The sequence below is a fragment of the Saccopteryx leptura genome, chromosome X (assembly GCF_036850995.1).
Source record: "Saccopteryx leptura isolate mSacLep1 chromosome X, mSacLep1_pri_phased_curated, whole genome shotgun sequence".
Taxonomy (NCBI): domain Eukaryota; kingdom Metazoa; phylum Chordata; class Mammalia; order Chiroptera; family Emballonuridae; genus Saccopteryx; species Saccopteryx leptura.
Genome location: NC_089516.1, coordinates 42,347,337 through 42,371,288, shown reverse-complemented (window position 1 = coordinate 42,371,288; position 23,952 = coordinate 42,347,337). Strand labels below are relative to the sequence as shown.

The window sequence follows — 23,952 nt, the reverse complement described above, 5'->3', positions numbered from 1 at the left end:
CTGTTTATTGTTTTTTAAAAATTGCTCTAAAATTGCTTATACTGTTGGTCAATGTTAAGCAAAGTTGTTTTAACACCAATAACTATGATTTTTTAAGAGAAAAGCCATAGTATTCCCCTTTCCCATTGTGGTAAAACATAAACATAAAGTTTGGCTTATCTGAAGAGATTGAATCTGGAAAAATAGAGGAAAGAGAGCTAGTATTTCTTAAATGCTAAATCACTAGTACCTTATATATACATATATATGTCATTTCATCTTTAAAGGAACACAATGAAAAACTGACTCAGAGATGTTAAGGAACATGTTCAACTTATCAGTCTCCTGCTCATATTATAATGATATTCCTATGTTCTTCCCAAGATGTCATTCATTCATTCATCATCTATTTATTCATCAAATATTATATTCCATACTCTGGAGCCATGTCCTGAAATCAATGGTGAACAACACAAGGTCCTAACTCTTAGTTTTACCCATTTCTTAACAGCTCTTCAAGTTTTAGGAAGTCTAAGTCTTTCTTCTCAAACCTGTTGGCCTCCTATTTCATATTCTGCCATCTGCCTTATTAATGCATATTTTCTTTGCAATATCTGTGGTCAACTCAAGTATGAGTCACTTAACAAGAGAAAAACAATGTGATCAACCAATCTTTTCTCTGACACATGCGACTAAATTAGCGTAGGAAAAACCTGTTAGGTCACTTCCACCACATCCCTCTGGGAACACAGTAAAACTGTTCCTTATATTATGCTACATTATTTCTCAACTACATTGTCCTGCCTAATTGCAGATAATTATAAATGACTCAGTGGCAAGGTTTCCGCTATTTCCTCTTAAATGTTAGGTCACAACTGAGTAATTTTCAGTGTCAAGATGTTTTCTCTAATAGTCCTTGTCTTTTTAGCTAATTACGCTCTGATCTACCCTGATCCAATATTATGCAATTCCTTGTTTGTTTTTGTATTTATATCCTTCAAATATAGCTTTAAGGCTATCACACCCTATTCCTTCCCCTCTCCCAGAGCCAGTTGGCTGATTCTTAAGCTAACTTTCATTGAGGAAACTCTGCAACCCTGCCACCCCTACCAGCCACCTCAGTATTTCCTACCCTATGCAGAGAATGCCATCTCATATCTTGCAGTTCTGGAGTCAGACCTTATATGTCACTGCTTATGAACTCGGCAGTGGTATGGGTATGCCGAGACCATGAATTGCATTTGAAATAGCGTCTTTGTCATCTCTATTCTTCTCTGTCTAGGGTACAGAAGCACTTCTGTAGCTATTTTTTCTAACCACATGTTTTGATGAGGATAGTAAAATCACATACAATTCCTTAGAAGAACATCTTAGAATATTCTGTTGACTATCTGGGTACAGATTCATTCACTCACTATATACTCAACTTTTATTGGAAAACTGCAGTGTCATTCCCTGTACAAGTCAATAGGAATAATATGTAAATCTGACATATTCCTCTTTCTCAAGGAATTCATCCTAATAAAGGAGATAAATAGGTCCTTTCTCTGATTTACACCCCCCGCCTTCTTTTCTAAAGAATATTGTTTATATATGCAATTCCTTCCTCTCATTTACCCTTCACTGAACTTGAGCCTCTGCCCCTAAGATTTTAATGAAGCCAACTCTTTTCTGCCAACGTCAAGGACTAACCTAATCAGCAAATCAAATAGCCGCTTTTAAATAGTCATATCACTCAAAAGCAAGAGCATTTAACAATGTTGATTGATGGCCTGCTCCTTCTTGTAACCCTTCTCCCACCCTTGGTTTTCCTGATACCACTTTCCCATAAGTCTCCTCCTACATCTCTGATTGCTCTTTCTTTTTCCTGTTTCCTTTTCTCCTCTCACTTTCAGATGTTGGCTTCCCCTTATATTTGACTTTAAAAAGAGAAGCATTGAAAAGAGAACATCCTTATCTTTCTGTCACTTCATTAGCAACTTACGTTGCCTTACCTCTTTTTAATAGAGCTGATTTTCATTTTTATCAGAGTTCAATCCCCCACTTCTGCTTTGACCTTCCCAAGGACCTTGTTGCCATAATTATCCTTTCCTTCTATATCATTAAATTTTTCCTTTACCACTGGATTATTCTATTAGTAGTCAGATATTGAAAGTTCATGATTTAAAAGAAAATCTCCCCTTATTGATCTTAATTGCCTTCCAGCTAACACTCTACTTCTATGTTTCCCTTCACAGCTAACCACTTAGAAAACTTACTATCTTAATTTCCTATTCTTTCATAAAACAATTCACCCAAGCTTTTGTCTTCAACATTCCATTGTCAAGGTTACCAATGACTTCCATGTTGCCAAAATCAAAAGTCAATTCTCAGAATCAATGTCTCATCAACATTTGACACAGTTGACTAATCCCTCTTTCTTGAATCAATTTCCTCACTTGGGTTGTGGGGAAGCAGTCTTTTAGTTTTCCTGCCATCACACTGCCCACTTTTCAGCTAATTTTAGGGTGTTCCTTATCTGCCCTTTCTCTAAATATTGGAGTAGTTCAGGACTTAGTCCAATGATCTCTCCTCTGTGCTGTCTACACTTAACCCATTAGTGATCTCATCTAGTCTCACAGTTTCAATTATCAGAGGGTGACTCCAAATTTTTTATATTTAGAATGGAACTGTTTCCTGTACTTTAGATTCATTTATCTAATATCTTACTAAATATTATCATGTAGCTGCACAATGGACAGTTCAAGTTTATCATGTCTAAAACCAAGCTATTTATTTCCTATTTCTCACCATTCATCAACTTGTACCTCTTCCAGTAATTCTTACCTCAGTCACTGAGTTATTCAGGCCAAAACCAAGAAAATTATTATTCCTTGCCTACCCACTCCATACCACAACCCTGCAACTCACACCTAATCTATTAACAAGTTCTCCAAAATAAATCCCATACTCACTACCCAACCCATAACCACTTGTTGCCTGAATTATGGTAATCAGCCTTCTAACAAATTTCTCTGCTTCTCTGCCCCCTAAAGTCTGTTCCCTATAAAGCAGCTAAGTGTTAATCTCCAAATCCAAAACAAATTATATCACTGCCTTGCTTAGAACACCTTGACTCTGAAATTAGAATAAATTTGAACTCTTTACCAGAGCTTTCAAGGCTTTAGGTGTTGTGTCTCTGACTACCTTTCCAACTTCATCTCCTTTCATGCTTCTCCAGTTTCAGTAGCTTTCTTTCTGATCTTCTAATATATAAAACATTTTACAAATTTAAGGGCCTTTAAATCTTATATCCTTTTACCCAGAATGCTCTTGCCTCAAGATCTTTGTATGGATGATTCTCTCTCTTCATTTAATTATTAGTTCAAATATCTTCAGAGATGCTTTCCCTGAACTCACTAAAGTCTCTTCTGTACCATTATACCTACCATATCAGCATTTAGTCATCTTATATGCTCTTACATTGCTTTGTTTTTCTTTATAACACTTATCACTAACTGATATTATATAATATTCACTTGTTTGTGATTATTGTCTACTTTCTCTGTCCCCACTAGAATATCAGCTCCATGAGGAAAGGGACTATTTTTTTCCACTACTACATCCCAGTTCTGATAAGAGAACTTAGTAGAGAGTATGGCCCTAATAAATACAGGTAGTCCCATATTTTGAATGAGATAGGTTCTTAAGTTTGTTCTTAAGTTGAATTTGTATGTAAGTTAAAACAGGTATATTTACCTATTAAAAGTAACTCAGACAGATATTTGTCTTAACATAGTATTTATTTTTACCTTTCTGTGCATATAAATATGATACTTAAACATTTATAAACCAACAGAATCTATCTCATTTATAACCTGGGGACTGCCTGTATTTGTCTAAGGAAGGACGGAAAGGGAAAGGAAGGGAAGGGAAGGGAAGGGAAGAGAAAGGAAGGGAAAAGAAGGGAAGGGAAGGAAAGAATATTGCCTGCCCTTGTGCATAGCTCTTAAATATATGTTTCCCAATATCTTGTCTCAGTCTTCTTCCCTTCTCCTCTGTACAACACTTTTGGGAAGGTCCCTCCCACTACCTACCCACAATAGCTCCAATTAATATCTACCCGAATAACTCATAATCTAATTATTGAGTCCTTGTTTCTTTCTTTTCTTTTTAAAGATTTTATTTATTCATTTTATAGAGGAGAGAGAGAGAGAGAAGGAGAAGGAGGGAGGAGCAAAAAGCATCAACTCCCATATGTATCTTGACCAAACAAGCCCAGGGTTGTGAACCAGCAATCTCAGTGTTCCAGGTTGATGTTTTATCAACTGCACCACCACAGGTAAGGCCTTGTTTCCTTATTGTATCTGATAATTATAGTTATAATTTCCTGCTGAGCTTTCTACTCAGTGTTACAGATGCTTCAAACTCTGCCTAAAAACTAAATTATTATTTTCCTTCCTTTTGATATAATATATAAAAAATACCAAGTCAAATGTTAATACCTAGTAGGCACTCTATAAATGCTAGTTCTTGGAACTCCTAGTCTATTAAGCAAGAATCTTTGGATTCATCTTGGACTCATATTTCTTTCTTTTACTGAGCCTACCACTTTGATTTTCAATTACTTGGAAGTGTGACAACCTAACACCCTTCGGATTTTTCAACTTTTAATCCTTACCCCAGTAACCCTGATTGCTCTCCTGGCACACATTCCTTGAATTCAATTGGCTATTCAATGAGTATTGAGATGATAACCCTGAGAGAACTATGACAGTCATTTTAGAGATAAAAGATGAATAACACATTTACACTGCCCAGAATTTACAGGGGGAAACATATGAGTAAACAGCTGTTATAATACGGAATCAGCAGTCCTAGATACAGGAAATCAAAAGATATTCTTCATAGGATTAAAACCAAATACAGTCCAGGGGCAAAAGAGCAACGAAAAGTATCTTAGAAGTGGTTAAGTGTTGGTTAAGTCTTAAATGTTGATTAAGAGTTATCTAAACAAAGAAAAGGAGGGAACAATCACCATTGCAGAAAATAGCAGAATGTAGAAAGACACAGAGATATGGGAGATAATGTTATAGTTGGGAAAATACACACTGTTGAATATGGTCATAACAGAGAGTCCATGCTTGTGTGGTGATAAACAAGGGTTATATTCCATAGGGCTTTGTACAACCAAATTAAGAAGTTTGGGCTTTATCCTGAATACAATAGAGAACTTTGAAGGGTTTTGGTGAGTTTCATGATAAATTTTAGTTTTGAGAAGAAGACTCTGGTTCCAGTATGGAGAATAAATTCACAGGGTAGGGAGCATTGTAAGACTAGGTAGCTTAACTAGTTGAAAGACTCTTGCAGTGAACATAAAAGAGTAAAAAAATTGTGAAATTTTATGATCAATTAGATATAGAAGTCAGTAATTGAGAAAAATGAGTTCACTGTGACGTATTTATTTATATAGAGGTACACAGGAGGAAAAGCATATTTTATCAAGTGTTGGAGGTGAAGGTTAATGAGTTTAATATATGCACATGTAGTTTTTGAGATATCTGTGGAGGCACACAAATGGAGATGTCCAGAAAAAAGTTGGATATGTGGGAGAGTGGTGTGGAATAAAATGAGAGATTTAGAAGTCTTTCTTGCTAAGTAAAATCATGAGAATAAATCAAAATCACCTAGACTGTGTAGTATGAGATGAGTAGGGAATTTTGTGCAGGACTTTACAGGTTATAATATATACAGGGGAAGTAGAGGAAGAGGAGCCATAGAACACCAAACAGGCAACACTAAAGAAAAAGAAGGGAAGAATAATGTTACTGGAACTAAAGAAAGAGGAAATTTTGAGAAAGAAGCAGTATTCAACATGTTAAGTGCTGAGGAAAGGTTGTCCTGGGTAGAATAGTATCCTTCAATATTCCTGTTCACTTAGAATCTCAGAATGTAACCTTATTTGGCAACAGGGTCTTTTGCAGATGTAATTAAGTAAAATGAGGTCATGCTAGATTAAGGTAGGTCTTAAATCCAATGACTGGTGTCCTTATAATAAAGCCATACAAATGCAGAGAAACAAGGAAATGCTATGTGCAGACAGAGGCAGAGATTGGAGTGATGTATATATGATCCAAGGCATGACAAGTGTTTCAGGCAACCACTGGAAGCTAGGAAGAGGGAAGGAAGGTTTATTTCCTATGGACTTCAGAAGGTGCATGACTCTGCCAATACCTTGATCTCAGAACGGTGAGAGAATGTCTGTTGTTTTAAGACAACAATTTTTACTTTGTTATGCCAGCCCTAGAGCACTAATTCAGAGGTGAAGTAAGATAACGAAAAAAAAGTTAATTTCTTTAAACAATTAACCGAAAATGTTGACCAGAGTTGCTTGAGGGATGTGGTAGGGCATAGGGTTAGATTGTTATGGGTTGTGCTTGTGAGTAAAAGATGGGTGTAAACATTGTTTCAAAGTAGTTTAGCTCTGGAAGAAACAAAGGGCAATATTTAAAGATGAACGTAAGTTTGAGAAAGGTTTCCTTTCAATATGAAAGAGACATGAGACAGTTTGTAGACATAGAGGATGGCACTAGAACAAAGAGAAGGATAATGGGCTGACAATACATGAAATGGGGAGAAAGAATCAAAGGAGTGAGATTTCTTCAGGAAGTAGAAGATAATGAGGTCCAGACCACAAGGGAAAGAAGTGGTATGTCTAAGTGAGGAGATATACTCTTTTACTATATATCCCTTTGGGTTTCATGAAGATAAGCGTAGGAAAAAAGTCATTTAGACCCATTTATACAGGCTCACTAATACAGGAATTAAGTGTTTAGATTTAATTCTGGAGGCGATTGAAGATTTTTTTGAGAAGGGAATGACATGACCCAGACTAAGCACAAACGAGATCTCATAACTCATGAGGTTTACCCAGAGCACAATTATTGCTGATTGAAATGAATACAGAGATGTGCTTTATGGAGATTCATTTGGCAGAACTGCAGAGAATGAGTTGGAGGGCATCCAGACAAATATTATAAGTCCCTGGCATTAGCAGGAAGAAGGCAAAGGGGATAGATGAGATGTGTATTAGAAACTCTGCAGAAGGATCTCAGAAAGGTCTTGGAGATTGTTGGCGATGAAAGAGTAAATTGAAGAGGATTCTGCAGTTATGATCTTGACATACATGGTTGGAAAATATGCCATGGACAGAAATAGAGGTATTAAGGGTGAGGTGGGTTGGGTGTAATGTATACTTTGGAATAGAACTCTACAGCTCAGGAGGAAGGTAAAGATGAGCAGAGGAACCTAGCAGTCTCCTGTATGCAGGAGAGAGGCAAAACTCTTGGTATCAAGTCATAAAATAAAATTTGGCAGATGAAAAAGATAAGGTAAAGGATAATATAAAAAAATGTACTTTGGATATAGGAAGATGTTTCCCTCAAGTGCAGGAAAGCCTCCTAGAGGAAGTAGAGAATGTGAAATGTCCCAGAAACAGGGGAAAGAACACTTGGCTGGTAAGCAGAAGCTGCTGGTTTAGTTCTACCTCTGTCATTTCCAAGCTGTGTGACCTTAGGAAAGTCCTTTCTTATCCCAGGCCTCAGTTTTTCATCTATAATATGGGGTTACTGAATACAGTGATTACAGAGACCCCTTTTTGCTCTGGCATTACATTTCCCTTTAATTGCAGCTTGGCTTTAGTGTATAGCCCATCTTGGGTTTGGCAGAGAGGGTGGAAAACTTTCTAGGTTAAAAGATAACAGAAACGACAGAGGCACATTTAAAAAATGAGGAGTAAACCAATTAGGAGCTAGTTGCTTTCACAACTTGAGTTATCCAACCTAATGATTATTTCTGATGAACAACTTTTAAGGTACTATACAATTGGTAATAATATATATTCTATTTTGTCAAAAATGCTAGCCATTAAAAGAAAATTTGTATAGTTAAAATTTTTTTTTTTCCATTTTTCTGAAGCTGGAAACGGGGAGAGACAGTCAGACAGACTCCCACATGCGCCCGACCGGGATCCACCCGGCACGCCCACCATGGGCAACGCTCTGCCCACCAGGGGGCGATGCTCTGCCCATCCTGGGCGTCGCCATATTGCGACCAGAGCCACTCTAGCGCCTGGGGCAGAGGCCACAGAGCCATCCCCAGCGCCCGGGCCATCTTTGCTCCAATGGAGCCTTGGCTGCGGGAGAGGAAGAGAGAGACAGAGAGGAAAGTGCGGCGGAGGGGTGGAGAAGCAAATGGGCGCTTCTCCTGTGTGCCCTGGCCGGGAATCGAACCCGGGTCCTCCGCACACTAGGCCGACGCTCTACCGCTGAGCCAACCGGCCAGGGCTTGTATAGTTAAATTTTAAACAGTACTGTACTCCCTACTAAAATCAGGACTGATGGAATTGAAGTAGAGAAGATGACAATGAAGCAGGTGCCAATGTATAAAACAGAAGAGAGAGAATGACCTGGATTCTGATAGGTGATATTGGTAAGGAAATAAAAATGGTAAAACCTGTTTGTTTGAATTTAAAAGTGAAGGGATTTTCCATGAGGCTGGAGGAATAATGGTTTGGAACTTGTCTGGAGAGAATACCTAAACAAGGGCATATTAAACGTGTCCATTAAATTATGTCTTACTTTTTTTAAAAAAATTTATTCATTTTAGAGAGAGAGAGAGAGAGAGAGAGAGAGAGAAGAGGGAGAGAAGCAGGAAGCATCAACTCCCGTATGTGCCTTGACAGGGCAAGCCCAGGGTTTCGAACCAGCTACCTCAGCATTCCAGGTCATCGCTTGATCCACTGCGCCACCACAGGTCAGGCATGTCTTACTTTTTTATTTTATCATTTAACATAATACCCTGAGACTCTAGCCATGTGCTCAAAAATTACTTGTATAGATTTTCTCTTTCTGTACAGTTTTGTCATTTCCACTATATACATCCATTCTTTTTCATATCCACTATATACATCTACTTTTTTCATATGTATTTCTTCTTAAGGTCATTCCTAGAATTAGTTGTGTTTGGTAGCTATTGTGAATAAAATATATTTCTGCTTATAGCTCCTAATTGGTTATTGTGATCTATTTTTAGTTTTAAATTAAATTTGTGCATCTTTGACTTATCTTTTGAACTGGTTATAACATGTAATTTCCTCATTAATTACTTAATTAAAATTTTGAACACATGTTCATTTTTATATTGTTATGAGAGTTAAGATTTTACTTATTTTACCTATAATATTTTAATAATATTATAACTTTGCAATTAATTGTTATCATCCAATATTAGTCAATTAGACTTGATAAATTTTCACTCATAAGTTTTGCGTCTAATTTCACAAACTGAATACAATATTCTTTTTAGAGAATTTTGTCAGACATTGGTATCAGACTAATATCAGCTTCAAAAACAGTGTGAATAAATCTGCAAGATTTTTAATTTGATAACAATATATCGAATTGGACTTGGTTATTCCTAGAAAGTTTGAAGGAACTCACTGATAAAAACATCTGACCCTAAAGTATTTTTGGTAGTTTTTCATTGATAATTGTTTTTAATGTTTCTATAGTTACAGGTCCATTTAGTTTTCAACTTCTCAATACATTTGGCATTGAAACTTTTATTAGATATTTTGAATTTCTGAGATTTTTCAAATTTTCTAAAGTATAATTATACTAGTATGTTATAATTTAAGAAACTTTTGTATGATTGTATTTTATTTATCATTTAAATTTTATTTATAATTCATATTTGCTTTCTTGCTTAAATTTGCTAGAGGATATCTACTTAATTCGTCCACCCATTAAAAATAGGTATGCCTTGGCTTCATATTATATTGGATTCTCAGTCATGTAATTTTTAATAATGAAATATTTAAGGTTGTATACTTACTTCTGAGTATTATTCTCAAAGTTTTTAAAAGTCATCATCTCATTTTTGCTATTTTTTATTAGTCTGCTAGTGTGTCTTTGGGCTAAAACATGCATAAAAATGTGTTCTGAAATACCCAAGCAGTTGAAGACTTTTGTTTAAATTTGCAAAAGTTTTACATTATCATCAGAGGGCAAGTATAATTTCTATTTGTAAGAATTTTCAGTTTTCTTTATGGCATACCATATGTTAATTTTTAAAAAATATTCTCTGAATATTTCTCTGAAAATATTCTCAGAAAAGAGGGTGTATTTATGGTTAATATAATATTTTTTGATATTTATTAGATCTGATAAATATTTTTCAAATAGTCTAAATGCTTATTTTTTAGCCTATTTTATCTGAAATAGTTAAATCACCTGGAAGCCTCCCATATAAATATAAGATATTTCCATAATTTTTCTTCCTGTAGTATTTCAAACAATTTTTTTCTTTACATATTTGGATGCCTTTTTTTTGTGTGTGTGTATTTTTCTGAAGCTAGAAACGGGGAGAGACAGTCAGACAGACTCCCGCATGCTCCCGACCGGGATCCACCCGGCACGCCCACCAGGGGGCAATGCTCTGCCCCTCCGGGGTGTCGCTCTGTTGCGACCAGAGCCACTCTAGCGCCTGGGGCAGAGGCCAAGGAGCCATCCCCAGCGCCCGGGCCATCTTTGCTCCAATGGAGCCTTGGCTGCAGGAGGGGAAGAGAGAGACAGAGAGGAAGGAGAGGGGGAGGGGTGGAGAAGCAGATGGGCGCTTCTCCTGTGTGCCCTGGCTGGGAATCGAATCCGGGACTTCTGCACGCCAGGCCGACGCTCTACCACTGAGCCAACCGGCTAGGGCTTGGATGCCTTTTTTATTTGCAAAAAAGGGGGGAGGGTCGATGAGTACAATATTCTCAATATAGCTTATATCTTTTATCATTATAAAATGAATTTCTTGGGACTAACATGATTGTATGGTTATTGTTCCTGTATTTTTTTTCAAATAGGTAAGTGACATGATCAGATGTTGTACTTGGATAATAGATTAATTGGGAGAAAGTAAGACCAAAAGATGAGAAGCCAGATATCATGAGTGATTGACTGAATTAATACAGGCTACAAAGAAGTTTTTAGGTGACTGCATTGAAGACTGGGTTGAAGAGGACTGGGGCAAGTGAGTAGATTTGAAGGTAACACCTAAATTTCTGACTTAGTTAACCATTATCTAAAAGGCAAATAGAAAGAAGAGCTTGACTGGCTCTTCTCAATAGGCTTTTTAATAAAGTTCTTTCTTGTTATATTCATTTCAAAGGATTCAAGCCCAGACCCTAAAGCTAAGTGTTGAATCTTGTTCAGTTGATTGCTTACTCAAACCAAAGTCTTTCTACCTTAGTCTAAAACACTAGGATAAATATTAAATTTCAGGGGCACACATTTACTTTATGTGCTAAGAGTTCTTTGATGAATTTGAGAAATAACTATCCTTCCTATACTATCCCCAGGGTAGTTGATAAGTGAAGGTTACATTTTCTACAAGAGGGAAGCATCATCTAATAAATTATGTCATTGGCCAAGAAGGGGAGGCTGAAAGGGTAGACAACACAGGTTCAGGGAGCCAACAGACCTGCCACACTAATGAAAACCAAAGGGTCCTACTATCTCCAAGCCCATAATTAAGCGACTGGTAGTGGCAGATGTTGCTACAGGGGAAAGAGGACATGGACCTTACCAAAGGAAGATGAGGGGGTGACACACCTGAACATTGTCATTATAATGACTAGCTCAGAAGTCACAATAGATGCTGTCTATATTCCCTTTAAGTGCTGGTATTTCTGGTATCTCTGTATAACTGGCATCTCACCTGGACTTTTATTTCCTGTTCATATCTCTGTCACCCCTAAATGATTTCCTAGCAAATCATGTTCTCTGAAGGTTAGGTTGCAAAGTACACTCCAGTTCTGATGATATCCTTATTTAATAATGTTTGGTTACCCAAACTATGCTTCCTTTACGCCCTAGGGAAAGGAATGAGACTAAAATTCATTAAGAACCCATTATGTGAAAGTCATTTTACAAAAATTGCTTCATTTAATCAACACAACAATGCCATTACATTATAACTATTATTTCCCATATGACAAAACTTGGAAGTAACATACATGGGTCTATCTGATTCCAAAACAAAAAGTCTTCTAAATCCACCAAGCTACCCCTCCATGAAGCCTTATTTAAAATCTAAATCATGACCAGTTCAAGATTGAGTCCATGACAATGTGCCTATTGTATTAGGCATTGTTTAAGATGTCAGTTCCTATCCAGGTGCATGCGTAGCCATGGCTTAATATTAAGTACCAGCAGGTAATATAATAAATAAATGGGATTCTATATAAATTCATCCTTACTAATTGAGAACCCTTTCACCCTAAATATTCTTTCTTCAGGATAAACCATTTGGATATAGAGCATGAGAACAATGGAAGACTTGAAATTGGTTTCTGTGTTTCTGACTTTGTTGACTGAAAGCATGGTGGTCTCAGTTACTGTGATAAGGATCTTGGAAAGAGAAGATGACATTTTAGGTTTTGAGCATGTTGTGCTTGAAATGCTTTTGAGATATCAAAGTATAAATGCCCAATAAGAAGTTGTTCATTTGATTCTGGGGCACAAGAGATCTACTCATCCATGTATAGATAATAATTGAAACTCTGGAATGGGTGAAATTTTTCATGGTATACAGAGGCAGATTTAATGGCAGGTGCACCAGGCATGTGCTTGGGCCCGGACGTCTGAAGGGCCCTACAAAACCCCAACTTTACACTTTTTTCAAATGACACCAAGTTTTGTTGCATATGTGCAATTTTAACATTAATAGTATATAATATTTATTTATTTATTTATTTATTTATTTATTTAAAATATAGTTAACATGTATTTTTATTTTCTCAGTCTCTCTTTTTTTAAGGGGCCCAGTATTTTCTTCTGTGTCTGGGGCTTCAATCAACCTTAACCCACCTTTGATGGGTATATCAATGGCTTTAGAATGGGTGGAACTAGGGGAAATGGCTACATTTTAGGAATTGTCAAAGGAAGAGCAGGTAGGAACATGGTTTTAAAGAAAATGAACAGAGAGATAAGATAAAACAAGTAAATGAAATCATGAAAGGAGAGTTTTACCATACCAACAAGGTGAAATGTCATATATAAGCCACATATGATGAAGACTGAAAATCCATTGACTTTGGTTAGGCGTTAGGAGATAACATGTAGCTTTTAACCAAGTAGTTTCAATGGAGTTTTGATGGTCAAATTCATACTACAGTAGGTAGAAAGCTAAATGGTAGATGAAAAAGTGGATACTGATCATAGAATCTCCTTTTGAAATGCTGACTATGAGCAAAAGGAGAAAGATGGGATAGTAGCCAGAAGGGGACATACAATTGTGGAGAAACTTTTCAAATTCCTTTTTCTAATAAAAATAATTAAGATAGAGAAACTTAAGTATGTAACAGGAAACAAACTAATAGATGTGAAGAAGTATAAGCTCAGATAGTAAAGAGCAAAGATGCAGCAATCATATGGAAATCTCACCAGTAGGCAGATGTTTGGCAGCAGCAGAATGACTGTGCCCCAAGTGCCCTTGACTTCCTTCTGCTTATGTCATTCAAGTTACCTGGAATGCCTTTTTCTCCTGATGGTGTATTCATCAAATTATACCAACCCTTTAGCTCAAATTCCACCTCCTCTATGAAGTCTTATCCTATCAATCGCTTCTGAAGTGCTCTCTTTCTCCTGAACTCTAATAGCAATATCTCTTTAAATAATCCATTTGACACAATCACCCTTTGCCCTTCAAAATCTCCTTAATTGCTTTCTTCAAAAATGTATTGTTAGCCCTGGCTGGTTACTCAGTGGTAGAACGTCAGCCTGGCGTGCAGAAGTCCCAGGTTTGATTCCCGGCCAGGGCACACAGGAGAAGCACCCATCTGCTTCTCCACCCCTCCCCCTCTCCTTCCTCTCTGTCTCTCTCTTCTGCTCCCGCAGCGAGGCTCCATTGGAGCAAAGATGACCCGGGCGCTGGGGATGGCTCGTTGGCCTCTGCCCCAGGCGCTGGAGTGGCTCTGGTGGCAACAGAGTGACGCCCTGGAGGGGCAGAGCATCGCCCCCTGGTGGGCAGAGCGTCGCCCCCTGGTGGGCGTGCCGGGTGGATCCCGGTCGGGCGCATGCGGGAGTCTGTCTGACTGTCTCTCCCCGTTTCCAACTTCAGAAAAAAAAATGTATTGTTAATTAATCTGTCACATGTGTGTCTTTTCTTCTCTGCTGGACTGTACACTCCTCAAGGGCAGGGTTTCTAAGAGTTTGCCACAGTTTCCAGAATACCTAGCAGGGAAGGTAGTAGATTTTCTTTAAATGTATATAGTTGAGCAGTGGCAGCCTGTTATGAAGGAGAAGACAGAAAAACACTGGATTCGGTAGGCCCTTGGGGTGTATTGTGTTATTTCATTCTCTCAATAGCAAATAAGGAGACTGAATCTTGCAGAGGGAAAATCAATTTATCTAAGGGACTTAGGTAGTATCTAACAGTGTCAAGATTTCTCCTATGCATTCTGCTTCAGTTGTCTGCAGACTTTTGTTCATGAAAAACACCTGTTTCCTCAGTGATTGTTAGAGCTATGACTCTATTGAGGTCTTACTACCAACCAGGTGGTTTTGGCAGCCCCTGCACCTTGCAGGAAATCTCCCCATATCTTACCTCCTAACAATCAGCTTGAGGATCCTGAAGGAGCCTTTGATGAGGATGAGAGCCTCTTGGCGGGAGCCATACAATGGAGTGCCATTGATATTCACCAGCTCATCACCAGTTCTCATCTTCTGGGACAAGGCTGCCTTGCCCCCATCTTCAATCTGTGTTGCAGAAAACAAAATAGAAAACAGGTGGTGAGGCAACTCAGTCCCCAAAATTCTACTCCCTGGCTCCTCTCAACCTCTGAGCCACAAGTACTACCAGGCTGTTCAGGGTGGGGTGATGGGGGAATGTAGGTGAGGAATGACTCCAAGAAGCTCCAAGCAGCAGTTGAAAATCTGATCACAGGCCATTATTTACTGAAGGCAAAGCTTGGGCAAGCCATTGAGAAGGAGGCAATACAGTACTAATATGATCTAGGGAAATAAGCACTTCTAAATATCAAAACGATGTTTGGAAGGATCCCCATAATATGAGCTAAAGTAGCAGAATGGCATAGCAAAATGTGCATGTAAATTAGAGCCAAAAGAGCTAGGCTCCAGCAAAATCACCTTTGGTAAGTGTTCTCTTTGGGCAGACTTTGAATTCTGAGAAACTTGAGTTTAAATATTGGGTCTAGTACTTCCTAGCTGTGTGATCCTGAACCAGTTACCTAATATCTCTGTTTGAAGGACCTCATAAGTTAAATATAGATAACAAGTACCTACCTCACAGGGTTGTTAGTATATGAAGTGTCTGGGAGCAGTAAGTCCTCAATAAATGTAAGAGCTCTGATTATTATAGCAAGAGGGTTAACTCTGAAAGTGGCTTACAGCTCAATATTCTGAGTGGAATTGAAAATTCAAAATATACAAACTATACATAAACACAGTAATTGATCATTTATTAGTGTCTCTTCAACAAGTACCTAGCACAGTGCTTCTAGTGTGTGGAACACAGTGGGAATTTACCAAAAGCTGGAAACCTGGGTGTTCACTGTTCTATCACAGCCGAATTTTCATTAAGAAGGACAATCTTGGCAATAAGGAGGGAATTAAAAGCAAAGTCATAAGTAATAGCCATTGGGGTAGGCAAAAAGAAAGCAAAGCAGAACTTCCCCCAAGGGCCCTTGGGAATACTTTTATATGTAATATATTCCTTCAACTCCAAAGGTGAGTTCTACCTATTGGAAACATCAATTCCATCCATGGTCGTAGGAGTACTCTCATCCATCCACTAAATTCATTCTTCAAGTTTTTAGTGAATTTCTAGTGTACACAGGACAACATGCTAAATGTTAGCGATATAGAAAAGAACAAAGCACAAAACTCTCAGACATAGGGGTGGGTTACCATCTAAAGTTCTTATGTCCACACAGATAGTCAAGTAAAAAACAATCCAATCCAAAGAGGCATTTATTTGTTGGTTTTTTCTCCCAAACACAAGGGAGATGAGGGTGATTAAACCACACAATACTTAGAAAAAAGTGGATTCTTCTTTTTTTTTAATTTAGAAAATTAATTTTCACAGGGTGAAATTGATCAATCAGAGTACACAGGTTTCAGGTAAACATTTCTATATAGCATTTGAATTGATGATTCTGTGGTGTACCTATCACCCAAAGTCAAATCAGTTTTTGTCATCATATACTTGTCCTCCTTTACTCCCCTCTCCCACCCACTTCCCCCACAAACCCCTCCCCCTGATAACCCCTTTACGTTTATGTATATCCATGAGTCTCAATTTTATATCCCACATATGTGTGAAATCATATAGTTCTTAGCTGTTTCCTATTTATTTATTTCACTCAGTATAACATTCTCAAGGTCCATCCATGTTGTCATAAATGGCAATCACTTATGGCTGAGTAGGAATCCATTGCATATATGTACCATATCTTTATCCAATCCTCTATTGAAGGGTGCTTTGGTTGTTTCCATATCTTAGCCACTGTATATAATGCTGCAATGAACATGAGGGTGCATGTATCTTTATGCATCAATGTTTTTGGGTTTTTGGGGTAGATACACAGTAGAGGGATTGTTGGGTCATATGGTAGTTCTGTTCTTCGTTTTTTGAGGAACCACCATACTATCTTCCATAATGGCTGGACCAGTTTACATTCCCACCATCAGTGAATGAGGGTTCCTTTTTTTCTACATCCTCTCCAACACTTATTATTACCTGTCCTGTTGATATTAGCCAATCTAACAGGAGTAAGGTGGTATCTCACTGTAGTTTTGATTTGCATTTTTCTAATAGCTAGTGCAGATGAGCATCTTTTCATATATCTGTTGGTCATTTGTATGTCTTCTTTGAAAAGTGTTTGTTCAGGTCCTCTCCCCATTTTTTAATTTAATTTTTGCTTCTTTGTTGCTGAGCTTTGTGAGTACTTTGTATATATATTGGATATTAATCCCTTATTGGAGCTGTTGTTTGCAAATATCATCTCCCATTTGGCTGGCTGTCTTTTTGTTTTGTTGTCAATTTCATTTGCTGTGTGGAAGATTTTTAGTTTGATGTAGTCCCATTCATTTATTTTTGCCTTTACATCCCTTGCCTTTGAGGTCATACTCATAATTTGTTCTCTATAGCCAAGGTCCATAAGTCTAGTACCTATGTTTTCTTCTATGTAATTTATTGTTTCAGATCTTATATTTAGGTCTATGATCCATTTTGAAAAAAGAATTTGTGCAGGGGGACAAACTGTAGTCAAATTTGATCTTTTGCATGTGACTTTTCAATGGGAAAGGTAGATTCTAATTGGGGCAATTATGAGCTGGTCTGTACCACAGGTGTTTTTACACTTTCTTCTACTCTTGTTCCAATATTTCTCTTAATCTTTAATAGAATCTTTCCAGTCTATACTACAATATGGAAGTTAGAATACTGCTGAGCTTTAGGTTGGCTAGTTCATGTGCAATTTGGCAGATGATAACTCCTGAGCACAGAGAAAATTTTTAATTTGAGATTTAAAAAAATCAAATAAATTGAAATTCTGAGTTAAATCACAGACTGTCATTGAAGTTATTGTTGCTAATCCAACATTTTAAAAATTAACCATTGTTTGATAAATTATAGGTTAGCCAAATGACTTTGCGCGCGTGCGCATACACACACGCACACACACACACACCCCTTTGTTCCAGTACCTGGGTCACAACTCAAGACAAAACAAGCCATTATTAGTAAATGGGAAACAACTCTCAGCAAAATAATTAGGATTGCACTCTTATTTCCATTGTCACTATCATTATTACTTCACAATCACTGTTGTCTGCTGACAAACATAATAATAATAATTAAAAAAGCAAGCTTGTACTTAAATTTAAGGAGTTTTATTTGAATGACTCATTCCTTTGGCATCCATGGAAGGCCCTCAGCATCAGGCAATACTTTTAACAGGGATTGGCAATTTGAAAGGGCTTCTGCAGCCCTGGACGGTTAGCTCAGTTGGTTAAGAGTGTTGTCGCAAAATGACAAGGTCATGGGTTCAATCTCTGGTCAGGCACACATGGGAAACAACCAAGGAATGTATGACGGAATGGAACAACGAATGACTGCTTCCCTTCTCCCTCAACTCCCTCTCACTTCCTCTCTCTATATCTCTAAAAAAAAAATCAATAAAAATTAAGCCCTAGCTGGATAGCTCAGTTGGTTAGAGTGTCTCCTGCAGCATAGAGGTTGCTGTTTCAATTTCTTAGGACACATATCAAAGCAACTCAATGTCCCTGCCTCAAAAAAACTTTAAAAAGAAAGAAAGAGAGAGAGAGAGAATGAGAGAGAGAGAGAGAGAGAGAGAGAGAGAGAGAGAGAGAAAGGGCATCTTTCAGCTAACAACCACAAACAGGAGTCTAACTAATGAATATTTATAGACTAATCCTGTTGATATACTTTAGTCTTAATTCACTCTACTCATTTTACTCATACAACTCAATTATCCATATTACTGTTACCCATAGCAAGTCTTCCATTTAACATTGATATTAAGTAACACTTTAAGTTAATTAAGCTCTTTGTTACATCAACAAGATTTTTGTCTATCAGAAAATGAAAGGGAATGGCCTTTTAAACTAAAATGCTTAATTATTGCTGCAGCAAAAGCTCAGTTCAGGCATTTGCATTCCCTTCTGCCACTTCAGCTGCTATTATCTGAGTCCTTGCAGGAACTCTTCATTAGACTACAGCCTCAGGCAGACTATATACTCCTTTTGCTGTTCCATTCCCTTTCTCACTCACCAGCAACATCCTCAGGACAGAAATGGTGAGCATAACAATGCCACTTTAGCAAAAGTGTGAGGATTGCAGACAACAAAACAGCAAATTATGGGCACCCAGCATAATCTCAGAGTCCGGACTGGTCCAGAGCAGGTAATGAAACTCCATTTGGTTGAAGATCTCTTGAACTATACCCCAAATTAGTCTTTCCCAGACACAGGACATTTACTGAGCTATTCAACTGATTCCTTCTTACTCCTCCTGAATTTTTTTATGCTTTTAAAAATTATTGTTTACTAGTCTTTCTCCTCCCCCAGCTCCACAAAGGACCCAGCAAGTCTTCCATTTATTGGGATCCAGTATGTCTTCCATTTATTGTTTTGCCTCCTAAGAGCCTGTTCTCCAGATCAGTGGCTCAATCACACATTTGTTTATATAGAAAATAAAGCCGCTGTTCATTTTTCTAGTAAGACAATGGAAAAAGAAGTGAAAAGAAAGAAAAGGAAACAGAAGGAAAGGAAAGAAAAGGAAAAAAAAGAAAACAGAAAAGAAAGGAGAGCCAGGGAGAGTGATGTCAGAGAAATGGCGGCATGAGAGATACTCCCAATCTCTCCCCTTGAAATTTCAACAAACTCAACAACTACACACAGAGAAAAAAACCCCAGGAGTACCTGAAATATACAGACACCAGACATACAGGTATGATTTGATGAGAAGGTAGGCTGAAGATAAAATCTGCTCATGTTGGAAAATAGCCAGAGGATGGAATTTTTCTCTTTCCTTACTGACCTGAGGGAGGGAGGCACTATTAGCATGGGTTTAGTTTCAAAAGCCAGGAGGAGTAGACATTGAGGGGCAGAGGTGAAGGAGCTGAATTAAGGCAGACGTGCAAAGAAGCACAGGAACACGGTCTGTTCAAGGTGTCTGCTTGCATCACTGGGCTCAATTTGCGATTGCAGGTGCTGGGCAGGCACATAGCAGGAACACAGCCATTCTTAGAGTCTGCGTGCATTGCCAGGCTCCATCTGTGATCACAGGCACTAGGCACACACATAGCTTTGGCCTGCTCCCAAGATCTGCGTGTTAATAGGCCATGGAGATCAGCCCACGGGATGCTGAGGCTTGCTCGATCTGCCTTTTGCAGCTCATGGAGTTTGGCTTGCTTGATGTGTAGGCACACTTGAATTGAGATCTGTGCCCCGCCCACCTCGCTCCTGAGGCTTCTGTCTGGCTGCCAGCCTGCAGCCCCTGCTCTGCCCAGGATTGAGCTTTGAGTGGTAAGAGAGAAAGGACCAGTCTGTGTCTCTCCCAGTATCCAAAGTCCTGCATTGTTCCCTTGATGTGCAAACAGTAAGAGTAGCAGATTCCCCACAGCTGAGTCTCTGGGTTGCTCACTCCTGTGAGAGGCAGAGGTGCCCAGTGTTTGATCCCCTGCTCTGTTGGGATGTGGGGAGAGGCACTAGAAGATCTGAGAGGTCATTGCTAAAGCCATAAAATTGCAAAGCCCTAACAACAAGCCCCTCCTACCAATGTGACTGTGGCCCTGCCTCCGTCATTAGGAGAGCACCGCCTCAGCAGAACTCCCCTCAAGAATCTCACAGAGGCAAAGCTTACAGTACAGCGCCACCTGCCAGAAAAAGGAAAAAGTTACCTTTCAAAACTGGAAAATACATTTATTTTTGCTTTTTCTCATTTTCTTCTTTCCTTCTTCTTCTTTCTCTTTTTCCCATTTGGACTTCATTATCCTTAGTTGTTATATTTTTTATTCTTATATTTTGTGAAGGTTTCATTTCTGACACTTTCTCTTTTACTTCCTTTTTTCTCTCTTCCTTTTCCTTCTCCTTCCTTTTATTTTTTTCTTTTATTCTTTTTTTTCCTCTCATCTGAAGGTAATTTTTTTCTCAAATTATTATATTTTGACCTCATACTTTTTTGTTGTGGTGTTCTACTTGTTTTTTACTTCATTTTTTAAAAATTTTTCCTCAGTTCCTGTAGTTTTTGTTCTACTTATCATTATTTATAGAATTTTCATTATTTCACAGTATTAATTCAATTTTTAGTTTTATTCTTTTTAGTTATCTCTTTTTGGTGTTTTTTAACAATACCATACTAACAATGCCATTAAAGAAAAAAATAAAATATCATAGATACACAAGACAGAGACATAGCTCAGATAGATGATGAAAATCTCCAGAAAAAACCCCAATTAAATAGAAATCTTGGAGCTAAATGACAGAGCTTCAAAACTGAAGTTCTAAAAATACTCAATGAAATACAAGAAAGTACTGCAAGGCAATTTAGTGAGCTCAAAAAAATTAATGAATGAAAATAGTACTTCACCAAGGAAATTAAAACTATAAAAAAGAACAAACCAGAGATAAAAAAAAACTCAATATGTGAACTGAAAAATGAGGTAACAAGCTTAGCTAATAAAACAAGTCAGACAGAGGAATTAGTGACATTAAAGACAGGCAACAAGAAATACTACAGAGAGAAGAAGAGAGAGACTCACAAATTTTAAAAAAATGAGAGAGTCCTAAAAGAATTGTCAGACTCCATCACAAACAGCAATATAAGAATAATCAGTATATTAGAATAAAAAGAGAGGGAAAAAGAAATAGAGAACATATTCAAAAAATTAACCAATGACAACTTCCCAAGCCTGTGGAAAGAGTTACAGCCTCCAATCCAAGAAGCAAACAACACCAAGTTACCTCAACGTAAACAGACCTACTCCAAGGCACATCTTAATTAAATTATCACAAATCAGTGACAGAGAAAAAATCCTCAGGGCAGCTATGACAAAGAAGAATATAACATAAAGGAAGGCCCATTAGGCTCTTATCAGATTTCTCAGCAGAAACTCTACAAATCAGAAGAGAGTGGACCCCAACACTTAAAGTACTGAAAGAGAGAAACTACCAGCCAAGGATACTATATAAATCAAAGTTATCCTTCAAATATGAAGGGGAAATGAAAATATTTACAGACATACAGAAGCTGAGGGAATTTACCACCAGAAAACACTCACTTTAGGAAATACTAAAGGGGGTTATCTGACCAGATACAGAAAACAAAACAAAACAAAAGTACAAGTAAAAGCACCAACAAGACCGCAATAAAAACAAGGATAATCTGTGACAACAATAACCTAAAAGGAGAGAGGACAAAGATCAGCAGTAGCATAGGAGGATGGATTGCAGAAGCACTCATGAGATAATGGACTCTAATAAATATGATAATCTTTCTTTTAATAACTTAATGGTAACCACCCCAGAAAATGACACTATTGAAACATATAGCTTAAAAAAAGAAAAAACAGAGGAAAGAAGTATGGAATGCCATTAAACAAAAACAAATGATAGAAGAACAAAAAAGAAGAACCAAAAAAGATACAGAACTATTGGAAAGCAGAATATAAAAGGGCAATAGGAAATATTCAATTGTCAATAATTACATTAAATGTAAATGGATTGAACTCACAAATAAAGAGGCACAGAGTAGCAGATTGGATCAAAAAGCAAAACCCAACTGTATGCTGCCTTCAAGAGATATATCTAAGCTATAAGAATAATAATAGATTCAAAGTGAAAAGTTGGAAAGTGATTTTCCAAGCAACAATATATCCAAAGAAAAGCGGGTGTAGCCATACTCATATCTGACAATGCTGACTACAAGATAACAAAGGTAACTAGAGACAAAGATGGCCATTTCATAATGATAAAGAGGACATTGTATCAAGAAGACATAATACTTCTTAATATATATGCACCAATGCAATCATACTTGGAGAGTTCAATATACCACTAATGGTTCTAGATCATTCATTTAAACAGAAACTCAATAAAGAAATATTGGCCTTAAATGAAACACCAGAACAAATGGATATAATAGAATCTACAGGACATTTTATCTCGAATGTCAGAGTAAACATTTTTCTCCAGTGTACATGGAATATTCGCAAGAATAGACCATATGTTGAGCCACAAAGCTAAAATCTACAAATTCAGAAAAATTGAAATTATATCAAGCATATTCTCTTACCATAAGGCTTTGAAACTAGAATTCAACTGCAAAAAATAGGTAAACAAACCTACAAAAATGTGGAAATTAAACAGCATACTTCTAAGAAATGACTGGGTTAAAGAAGAAATAAAAGCAGAGATAAAAAATATATACAGACAAATGAAAATGATAACACAACATATCAGAATCCCTGGGATGCAGCAAAAGCAGTAATAAGAGGAAGTTCATATCATTAAAGGCTTATATCAAAAAATGAGAGAAAGTCAAAGTTAACAACTTAACATCACATCTTAAGGAACTAGAAAAAGAAGAAGAAAAGCAACTTAAAACCAGCAAAAGAAAGGAAATAATAAAAATGAGAGCAAAATTAATAAAATAGAGAACAGAAAAACTATAGAAAAAATTAGTACAACAAAAAGCTAGTTCTTTAAAAATATTAACAAAATGGAAAAAACCCCTGGCAAGACTCACTTAGGAAAAAAGAGAAAGGACACATATAAATAAAATCTGAAATGAAAAAGGAGAAATTACCACAGATATCACAAATATACAAAGGATCATTGTAGAATACTATGAAAAACTATATGCTACCAAGTTCATTACGTTGGCCTCATAAAATGTGTTTTTATTACGTAACCCTAATACCAAAACCTGGCAAGGACAATACAAAAAAAGAAAACTACAGAGAAATATCTCTAATGAATGCAGATGCAAAAATCCTATACAAAATACTAGCAATTCAAATACAACAACACATTAAAAAAATACATCATGATCAAGTGGGATTCATCCCATAAGCACAAGGATTGTTCAACATATGTAAAACAATTAACGTAATACACCATATCAAAAAAACAAAGATCAAAAATCATATAATCTTATCAGTAGATGCAGAAAAGGCATTTAATAAAATACAACATCCTTTATGTTTAAAACACTCAACAAAATGGGTATAGAAGGAAAATACCTTAACATAATAAAGGCCATTTACAATAAACCATCAGCTAACATCATACTAAATGGTAAAAAACTGAAAATTTTTCCTCTAAAATTAGGAACAAGACAAAGTTGCCCACTCTCTCCACTCCTATTCAACATAGTGCTGAAAGTTCTAGCCAGAGCAATCAG

The 23,952-nt window shown here is 37.2% G+C and overlaps 1 protein-coding gene across 2 annotated transcripts in view; it reads right to left on the bottom strand.

Moving 5' to 3' along the window:
• The window catches only part of SHROOM4 (shroom family member 4), a 276,863-nt gene that overhangs the window by 113,375 nt on the left and 139,536 nt on the right, over nt 1-23,952 (bottom strand). The window contains exon 2 of one of the 2 annotated variants that reach the window (XM_066356048.1): nt 14,611-14,762. In XM_066356048.1, coding sequence (XP_066212145.1) covers nt 14,611-14,762 — 152 coding nt within the window. Of the gene's footprint in view, nt 1-14,610; nt 14,763-23,952 lie in introns of those variants that run through there. The other variant, XM_066356050.1, reaches the window with a different exon arrangement.